Source organism: Cetorhinus maximus, chromosome 23 (genome assembly GCF_964194155.1).
Source record: "Cetorhinus maximus chromosome 23, sCetMax3.hap1.1, whole genome shotgun sequence".
In the NCBI taxonomy this organism is placed as follows: Eukaryota; Metazoa; Chordata; class Chondrichthyes; order Lamniformes; family Cetorhinidae; genus Cetorhinus; species Cetorhinus maximus.
Window position 1 is genome coordinate 16751337 of NC_135901.1, and position 9961 is coordinate 16761297.

Consider the following 9961-nt stretch of genomic DNA (forward strand, 5'->3'; position numbering starts at 1 on the left):
AAATCCACCACCATCACCCTCCTGAGAAGAAACAAACCTTTATCCCACCATCTTTACAACCTACCACCCCATCTCCAAACTCCTTTTTCTCTACAAAGTCCTTGAACTTGGTGTCCCCCAAGGATCTATCTTTGGCCCCTCCTATTTCTCATCTACAAGCTGCCACTAGGCAACATCATCCAGAAGCACCGTGTTAGTTTTCACATGTACACTGACAATGCCCAGCTCTACCTCACCACCATCCCTCTCCATTCCTCCACTGTTACTAAATTATCAAACTGCTTATCCGACACCAAGTACTGAATGAGCAGGAATTTTCTCCAATCAAAATTTGGGAAGACCAAAACTATTGTCTTCAGTCACCACTTCGAATTGTCAAGGAACTATCAGATTTTTTTCAGATATTATTGTGGCATATTGTAAAGCAAGCTTATGGTTCAGTGTGTGTGGCTAATTTAATTAACTAAAGACAATTAGACTGCAAGGTTTAAATTATCAAAGGAGTGAGGTGTAAAAGAAGCATTTGAGATGGGGATGAGTGAGCTAGAATGAGGTCTCAGTGGATAAGGTGTGAAGGTAATTTACGTGTTTAGATAAATGAAGGAGTTGTTTGATTTTCAAAGGGATGGTGTAATGTTTACAACTGACAAGATAAGTCAGGCAAAGTGATTGCATTTGTTTTTCCCAAAAGTGCTGGCCATAATAACAACGTGAAAGATATTTGTATTCTGGGAAAAGTAACTTCGAAAGACAAAGAGAAACAATGGGATTTACAAATCATAAGGTATAAAATATATTTAAAGAAGGATGGGAGGTTGTGTGGGGTATGGCCATGTGAGACCTTGAAAGGTGCAACGTGTGAAACAGACTTGGGGGGGGGGGAGGTGGTGAGGGGTGGGGGGGGGGGGGTGGGGGAAGCCTCAAGCTACCCTCCAGAAGTTTGCTGTTCTAGTAACCAAGGTTGTGTTAAAAGCCGTTGGAATTTCACTGTCGAGTGGGTGCTAGTGGTAATAGTATTGAATGTCTTTATAAATTGGGAATCTATTTGGGCTGTTGCCTTAAAGGAAGTGTGTAGTTGGTAGTCTGGTTAAGTATGAATTTTGTGAAATGCTATAAGATTAAGTAACTGTGTAACCGTGATTTTATGTGCGTGTTTAAGTTTTTTCTTATTTTTATTTTCTTAAGTTTTTATTAAAGTTAATAAATACTTTAAATTAATCTTTAAAATCTCTGAAGGTGGCCGTGGACTCATTACTTCTGACTTCAGTGCACAAGCCTCCTTGTAATAAATGCAAATAGAAAAATCATTGTGATAGTTTGGCCAAGTCTCCCTTGTGGATTTGATCAGCCTGGAAAATTCTGTTCCATAACGGCCGTGTGCATCCCTCTCCCTGGGAACTGTCTGAGGCTCAACCACACTGTTCACAGTCCTGGTGTCAGATTTAACCCCAAGATAAGTTTCTGACCACATATCCACACCATCACTAACACCAGATATTTTAATCTCCATAATGTCGCCTGTCTCCACCCCACCCCAGCTCATATGGGACACTTGCCTTTATTAATCGAGACACAGAATATAAAAGCAGGGAGGTTATGTTGGAGTGTATACAATGTGAGTTAGGCCACAGCTGGAGTACTGTGTGCAATTCTGGTCACCAAACTATAGGAAGGATGTGATTGCACTGGAGAGGGTGCAGAGGGGATTCACTAGGATGTTTTCTGGGCTGGAGCGTTTCAGCTATGAAGAGAGACTGGATAGGCGAGGGTTGTTTTCCTTCGAGCAGAGAAGGCTGAGGGGGGACCTGAAAGAGGTGTACAAAATTATGAGGGGCATAGATCGGGTAGATAGGAAGAAACATTTTCCCTTAGAGGTGGTGTCAATAACCAGGGGGCATAGATTGAAAATAAAGGGCAGGGGATTTGCGGAACCAGCAAGATCCCACAACTAATCTGATAATGAGCAGATAATCTGTATTTGTGATGTTGATTTGAGTGTGGAAGGGGATGTGTAAAGAGCTGGTCATTGTATAGAGATGTGAACCAAGGAAATGGTACCTGTGTGTAATAGTGACACAGCCTTATGTTCACACTCAGAACAATACACAGATATCCTTGTGGTTATGGTTTGAACAGGGCCAGATGATGAATGTAAATATCTCCAGTGTAGCTGCAGCTTCTTAGATCAGAGCTGGGGAGAAGAGAGCTCCGAATCCACTGCATTATCTTCCCATGGAGAGGTTGTGCAGTCAGCAGTTTAGTGGGAATAGTGTCAATGGAGCAGGAGGTGTGTCTCATGGACAAGATGAGCTCTGAGAGGGCATGAGGGGAGGTGGGAGAGAAACTAGAGGAAGATGTGAGTTCAAAGCTCGGTGTAAGGGGAACTTTAGGGGAGGTTTGGCCCAGTAGGTTAGGGGAAGGGAGGGAAACAACAGAGGCAGCTGGTTGGATTGTCTCAATTTTAGTGACAAAGAAGACCATGAGCTGCCCCTCCATGAGCACTTGTTGGGGGTGAGGATGGAGGAGACAGGGTAGAGGGAGAGCAATTCAAAAGGAGCTAACACGTTAGAGATATTAAAATGACTCAACATATTGTGTAATTTAAAACAGAGCTGATTTATTTAACTTTTATCCAGAATATTAATCCCTATAACTGGGCTGGAGTTCATTTGCATCAGCAGAAATAAACTAGGAACGTAGTTCAGTTCTAAATGTGATTAACAGCAAAATTCAAGCACTATAATTTTTTTTTACTTATTTGTTCATGGGATGTGGGTGTCGCTGGTGTCACTGGCTGGGCCAGCATTTATTGCCTATCCCTAATTGCCCTTGAGAAGGTGGTGGTGAGCTGCCTTCTTGAATCACTGCAGTCCATGTGGGATAGGTACACCCACAGTGCTGTTAGGAAGTGGGTTCCAGGATTTTTCTTCCAGTGACAGTGAAGGAACGGCGATATAGTCCCAAGTCAGAATGATGTGTAGCTTGGTGGGGAACTTGAAGATGATGGCATTCTCATGCATCTTTGTGAACTCGCTGGTGTCTCAGCAGGGTGGATGAGTGAGCAAACCCCTTCTGACATACGGTGCAGGTGAATGGCCTCTCCCCAGTGTGAACTCGCTGGTGCTCCAGCTGGTTGGATAATGTAGTGAATCCCTTTCCACACAAGGAGCAGGTGAACGGCCTCTCCCCAGTGTGAATGCGCTGGTGTGTCAGCAGGTTGGCTAACTGAGTGAATCCCTTCCCACACTCAGAGCAGGTGAACGGCCTCTCTCCAGTGTGAACTCGCTGGTGTACAGTGAGGTCAGATAATTGCCTGAACCCAGTATGGCACCGAGAGCACCTGAATGGCCTCTCATCAGTGTGAATACGTTGATGGCGCATCAGTTCACCAGAACTTTTATAGCACTTCCCACAGTCTGGGCATTTAAAAGGTTTCTCATCAGAGTGAACTCGCTGGTGAGCCAATAGGTTGCATGACAGAGTGAATCCCTTCCCACACTCGGAGCAGGTGAACGGCTTCTCCCCGGTGTGACTGCGCCGATGAGATTCCAGCTGAACTGGAAAATTGAATCCTTTCCCACAATCCCCACATTTACAGGGTTTCTCCTCAGTGTGACTGCGCTTGTGTCTCGACAGGTCAGATGATCGGTTGAAGCCTCGTCCACACACAGAACATGTGTACGGTTTCTCCCAACTGTGAACGGTGTTGTTTCCTTCCATGTTCAAAATCCGACAATATTCAGGTTACGATAAATTGTGCAACTCTGTTAGATCCTGATGTGATGTTGGGTTTGAATTTCCTGACTGTAAATTCTTCCCCTCTAATAGCCTGTGAAATTGATTTAAAACAGAGAAAAGGGAGTGAGTGAGAGAACCCACAAAGGCAGATTGTGAAATTGAGCTGAATGAATCTGGTAATTTGTGGGGCCGGCACTAGGGAAAAGTGACCATGAAAACTGCTGGATTGTCATAAAAGCCCAACTGGTTCACTAATGTCCTTCAGGGAAAGGGATCCACCATCTCATCTGGATCTGGACTCGGGCTTCTAAGAGAGAACAGGCAGACATTGAGATGTGGGAGCATTAGGGGGCAAAGGAGAGGGATTTTGTATATCCACAACTCAACCTAAACTTTGACAGAAACTTCCAAACCCTCAACTTCTACTATCTGTAAGGACCAGAGAAGCAGGTGTATGTGAACACCATCACTTCCAAGTTCCCCTCCAAGTTGAAACCGTCTTGACTTGTCTGACTCCTAGTACTGGATGAACAGAAATTTCCTCCAGTTAAATATCGTGAAGACCAAAGACATTGTCTTCAGTCCCCGTTCTAAACTATTCCATAGCCACTGACTTCATTCCTCTCCCTGGCAACTGTCCCAGGCTGGACTAGACTGGGCACAATCTCAGTGTCATGTTTCCCCCCAGCTGATCTCCTGACCACAGAACACCGCCTATTTCCACCTCAGTAACCTCACCTGCTTTTCCCGAGTCAGCTAATCTGCTTCTGAAACTATCATCCACTCCACTCCCTAAATTTGACTATTCTAATTCATCCCACATTCAACCTCTCTGTAAAGCTGAGATCATCCAAAACTCTGCTACCCTTCACTGCTCTGCTCACTGAGCTACTTAGGCTTCAGGTTGAGCAGTGCTTCAAATCTTAAAACTTTCATCTGTTTCCAAATCTCTCCAAAGCTTTGCCCACCCCTATTTCTGTCATCTCCTCCAGCCCCACAGTCCTCTGAGATCTCTGTGCTCATCTAATTCCAATCTCTTCAGCATCCCCATTTTCAGTTCCTTCAGTGTTTGTGGCTGGGCCAAAGGCAAAAACTCACAATATCCCTCATGAAATCTCTCCACCTCTGTAACTTACTTTCCTCATTAAGACACTCCTTCAAACCTACCTCTTTGACCAAACTTTTGACTTTCTTCCCTGATATCTCCGTGTGTCTCGGTGTCAGATGTTGCTTTGTAAAACTCCCATAAAACACCCTGGAATGTTTGATTACATCAAAGGCACTATATAAATGAAAGTCAATGTTACAGACTTGGACACATATCACCATTATAAATGTAAGTCAATGTTACAGACTAGGACACATATCACCGTTATAAATGTAAGTCAATGTTACAGACTAGGACACATATCACCGTTATAAATGTAAGTCAATGTTACAGACTGGGACACACATCACCATTATAAATGTAAGTCAGTGTTACAGACTGGGACACACATCACCGTTATAAATGTAAGGCAGCGTTACAGACTTGGACACACATCACCGTTATAAATGTAAATCAATGTTACAGACTTAGACACACTCACCATTATAAATGTAAGTCAGTGTTACAGACTGGGACACACATCACCGTTATAAATGTAAGTCAATTACAGACTGGGACACACATCACCGTTATAAATGTAAGTCAGTGTTACAGACTGGGACACACATCACCGTTATAAATGTCAGTCAATTACAGACTGGGACACACATCACCGTTATAAATGTAAGTCAGTGTTACAGACTGGGACATACATCACCGTTTAAATGTAAGTCAGTGTTACAGACTGGGACACACACACCGTTATAAGTGTAAGTCAGTGTTACAGACTGGGACACACATCACCGTTATAAATGTAAGTCAGTGTTACAGACTGGGACACACATCACCGTTATAAATGTAAGTCAATGTTACAGACTGGGACACACATCACCGTTATAAATGTAAGTCAATGTTACAGACTGGGACACACATCACCGTTATAAATGTAAGTCAGTGTTACAGACTGGGACACACATCACTGTTGCTTCATCACTGGATGAAGATCCTCTCAGTCTTTACCTAACAGTTTTGTGGAAGCCCCTTCACCACACGGGCTGCAGCGGTTCAAGAACAAAACCCACCATCAATTTCTCAACAGGTAACTGGGGATTGGCAATATGAGCTGCCTTGCTACTGACTCCTATAAGCCCATCATAAATTAAAAGTATCTGCCTGTGTGAAATGGATTAACAGCTCCTGCAGGAATCCTTGTTCCTCCCGCTCCCGGCCGCTCCCATTCATACTCCAGGAGCCGCGCTCACTCTCACTGAGGCTGCGCATGCTCCGCGCAGACAGGCGGCTTCCGGGGGCGGAGCCTTCCTGCGCCTGCGCGTTACGGCCCTTCTGATGGAGATAGGGCGTATTCACTCCCGCGGAGCATTCTGGGTCTCCTTATCCGCCATCATTCAAAAAGCGTCCGGAGGGTGAGAAGTCTGTTCCAGTAATTTTGATACAATCCGTTCTTTACACCGAGAGGGCCGACACTGTTGATGTTTCTGCCAGTGACAGGTCCGGGTTAGCAGCCGCCATCTTTATAGGGATAATGTGCAGCCTGGCGCATGCGCAGCCGCTATCTCTATAGGGGGCAGAGCGCAGGCGCGGCCATCCTTGGACCGGATGCAGGAAGAAAAGAGGTTGTGAATTTCTCACCTGGACTCAGTGAAACCTCCCTGGAAACTCCTTTTACAGGAGTTAGAACAGGAGGATTCCCAAGCGGGAACCTCAAACCAAATATCATGTCATGATCTGACAGTTACTCGATTCATCAGGACCTGAATATCATCGTCCTCAGAATGTGGAAGGTGAAATGTCTGTGGGCAAAGATTACAGATATTAGAGAGACTGGGAAACTTTTAATGATCTTTTCAGGTTAAATTTGAGACCAATTCCATCGATCTCGTTGGGAATGTTGAAGAATTTTTTGTATGCAGGCAAATTACCTCGTGTGCTTAAATAAACATACTTGGCAGCTAAAGTGGGCAAACCGTTGAGCTGTGTTATTAGTGAGAGTTACAGTCCCAGTTTTGGGTAAAGTTTGTTGTCCATGTCGCAATTCATTCAGTCCGCTGTGTCCGTGATGACCGACTAGTGGTCATCCAGCCAGATCCCAATTTCCAGTTCTTGGTCCGTAGCCTTGCAGGTTACATCACTTCAAGTGTACATCCAAATACCTAGAGCCATAGAGCTATACAGCACAGAAACAGGCCCTTTGGCCTATCATGTCTGCCCCGGTCATTATCTGCTCTAATCTAATTTTCCAACACTTGACCCGTAGCCCTGTATGCTATGACGTTTCAAATGTTCATCTAAATACTTCTTAAATGTTTTGAGGGTTCACACCCTTTCAGGCAGTGAGCTCCATATACCCCCCACCCTCTGGGTGAAAAGATTTTTCCTCAAATCCCTCTAAAGCTCCTGCCCCTTACCTTAAATCTATGTCCCCTGGTTATTGACCCTCCACTAAGGGGGAAAGTTTCTTCCTATCTACCCTATCTATGCCCCACATAATTTTGTTCACCCCAATCAGGTCCCTCCTCAGCCTTCTCTGTTCTAAGAAAAATAACCCCAGCCTATCCAGTCTCTTCATAGCTGAAACATCCAACCTAGGCAACATCCTGGTGAATTTCCTCTGCACCCTCTCCAGTGCAAACATATCCTTCCTACAGTGCGGCGACCAGAACTGCATACACTACTCCAGATGTGGCCTAACTAATGCTTTATACAGCTCCATCATAATGTCCCTGCTCTTGTATTCAATGCATTGACTAATAAAGACAAATATCCAATATGCCTTCTTAACCACGTTATACACCTGTCCTGCTGCCTGCAAGATCTATGGACATGCACACAAAGGTCCCTCTGATCCTTTCTACTTCCTAAAGTCCTATCATTCTCATGTACTCCCTTGCCTTGTTAGTCCTCCCAAAATGCATCACCTCACATTTTCAGGATTAAATTCCACTTGCCACTGTCCTGCCCATCTGACAGCCCATCTATATTGTCCTGTGGTCTAAAGCTTTCCTCCTTGCTATTTCCCACACCACAGATTTTCATTTCATCTGCGAACTTACTGATCATAGCTCCTAGATTCATGTCTAGATCATTAATGTACACTTTTTAAATGTTATGAGGGTTTCTGCATCTACCATCCTTTCAGGCAGCGGGTTACAGCTCCCCACCACCCTCTGGGTGAAAAAGAATTCCCTCATATCCCCTCTATACCTCCTACTTCCTTCCCCTCATTATGGACCCCTCAACCAAAGGGAATAGCCTTCCTATCCAATCTATCTAAACCCCTCATAATTTTATACATTTCCTTTAAGTCTCCCCTCAACCTCCTCTGTTCCAAAGAAAACAACCCCAGCCTATCCAATCTTACCTCAGAGCTAAAATTCTCCATTCCTGGCACATCTTCTTATATCCCCCCTGTACTCTCTCTGGTGCGATCACATCCTGTACTGTACACAGCACTCTAGCTCTGGCATAACTAGTGTTTTATGCAGTTCAAGCAGAACCTTACTGCTCTTATATTCTATGCCTTGGCTAATAGGGGTAAATATCCTGTAGGCTTTCTCAATCACCATATCTTCCTGTCCTGCTACCTTCAGGGATCTGTGGACATGAACTCCAAGATCTCTCTGTTCCTCTACAATTCTCAGTATCCTTCCATTTATCATGTAATCCTTTGCCTGGTTTTCCCGACAGCTTTCTTCCTCATTATCAAACACACCACCATTTTTGTATCATCAGCAAACTTCCTGTTCATGTCCATTAGATTGGAAAATTGCAAATATAACTCCTTTATTCAAAAAGGGAGGGAGACAGAAAGCAGGAGGCTATAGATCAGTTAACCTAACATCTGTCATAGGGAAGATGTTAGACGCTATTATTAACGATGTTATAGCAGGGCACTTAGAATAATTCAAGGCAATCAGGAAGAGTCAACATGGAAATCATGTTTAACCAATTTATTGGAGTCCTTTGAAGGACTCACATGTGCTGCGGATAAAGGGGATGCAGTGGATGTACTGTACTTAGATTTCCAGACGGCATTTGGTAAAGTACCACATCAAAGGTTATTACAGAAAATAAAAGATCTTGGTGTAGGGGGTAACATATTGGCATGGATAGAAGATTGGCTAGCTAACAAGAAGCAGAGAGTTGGCATAAATGGGTCTTTTTCTGGTTGGCAGAATGTAATGAGTGGTGTGCCATAGGGATCAGTGCTGGGGCCACGCCTATTTACAATTTATATAAATGATATGGATGAAGGAACCAAAGCAATGGTTTCTAAATTTGCTGACAACACAAAGATAGGTAGGAAAGTAAATTCTGAAGTGGACGTAAGGAGGCTACAAAGTGAAATAGATAGGTTAAGTGAGTGGGCAAAGATCTAAATGGTGAGAGATTGCAGAGCTCTGAGATTCAGAGGGATCTGGGTGTCCGAGTGCATGAACCAGAAAAGGCTGATGTGCAGGTACAACAGGTAATTAGGAAAGCTAATAGAATGTTAGAATTTATTGTGATGGAAATTGATTACAAAAGTAGGGAGGTTATGCTTCAGTTGTACAGGGCATTGGTGAGACCACATCTGGAGTATTGTGTACAGTACTAATCTCCTTACTTAAAGAAAGATGAAAATGCATTGGAAGCAGTTCAGCGAAGGTTTACTAGACTAATACCAGGAATGTCTTATGAGGAAAGGCTGGACAGGTTAGGCTTGTATCCACTGGAACTTAGAAGAGTAAGAGGTGACTTAATTGAAATGTTTATGATCCTGAGGGGTCTTGACAGGGTGAATGTGGATAGGATGTTTCCTCTTATGGGAGAATCTAGTCACCGTTTAAAAATAAGGGGTCGCTCATTTAAGACAGAGATGAGGAGAAATTGTTTCTCTCAGAGGGTTGTGAGTCTTTGGAACTCTCTTCCTCAAAAGGCAGTGGAAGCAGAGTCTTTGAATATTTTTAAGGCAGAGCTCGATAGATTCTTGATTAACAAGGGTGTGAAAGGTTATCGGGGGTAGGCAGGAATATGGGGTTGAGGTTACAATCAGATCAGCCATGATCTTATTGAGTGGCAGAGCAGGCTTGAGGGGCCGAGTGGCTTACTCCTGCTCCTAATTTGTTTGTTCATATT

At 43.9% G+C, this 9961-nt stretch overlaps 3 protein-coding genes across 5 annotated transcripts in view; 1 reads left to right on the forward strand and 2 right to left on the reverse strand.

Annotated features, from left to right (window-relative positions):
• Positions 1-9961, reverse strand: part of LOC144697850 (uncharacterized) — a 100750-nt gene that overhangs the window by 20916 nt on the left and 69873 nt on the right. The gene's annotated exons all lie outside the window — the stretch shown is intronic.
• Positions 1-9961, forward strand: part of LOC144696999 (uncharacterized) — a 608705-nt gene that overhangs the window by 2768 nt on the left and 595976 nt on the right. The gene's annotated exons all lie outside the window — the stretch shown is intronic.
• Positions 2610-6046, reverse strand: LOC144697185 (uncharacterized). 3 transcript variants are annotated; one of them, XM_078569057.1, is made up of 2 exons: positions 5851-6046; positions 2610-3829 (listed from the first exon to the last, which is right to left on the reverse strand). In XM_078569057.1, the coding sequence occupies exon 2, from the start codon at positions 3718-3720 to the stop codon at positions 3013-3015; it is 708 nt and encodes a 235-aa protein (XP_078425183.1). In that variant the 5' UTR covers positions 3721-3829; positions 5851-6046; the 3' UTR covers positions 2610-3012. The 3 variants fall into 3 exon arrangements, with proteins under 3 accessions (XP_078425183.1, XP_078425181.1, XP_078425182.1); XM_078569055.1 differs by having other exon boundaries at positions 5846-6046; XM_078569056.1 differs by lacking the exon at positions 5851-6046 and adding an exon at positions 4906-5016.

Excerpts from the sequence above, each read along its gene's own strand:
- LOC144697185 (XM_078569057.1), bottom strand. The coding sequence starts at position 3,720 with ATGGAAGGAAACAACACCGTTCACAGTTGGGAGAAACCGTACACATGT.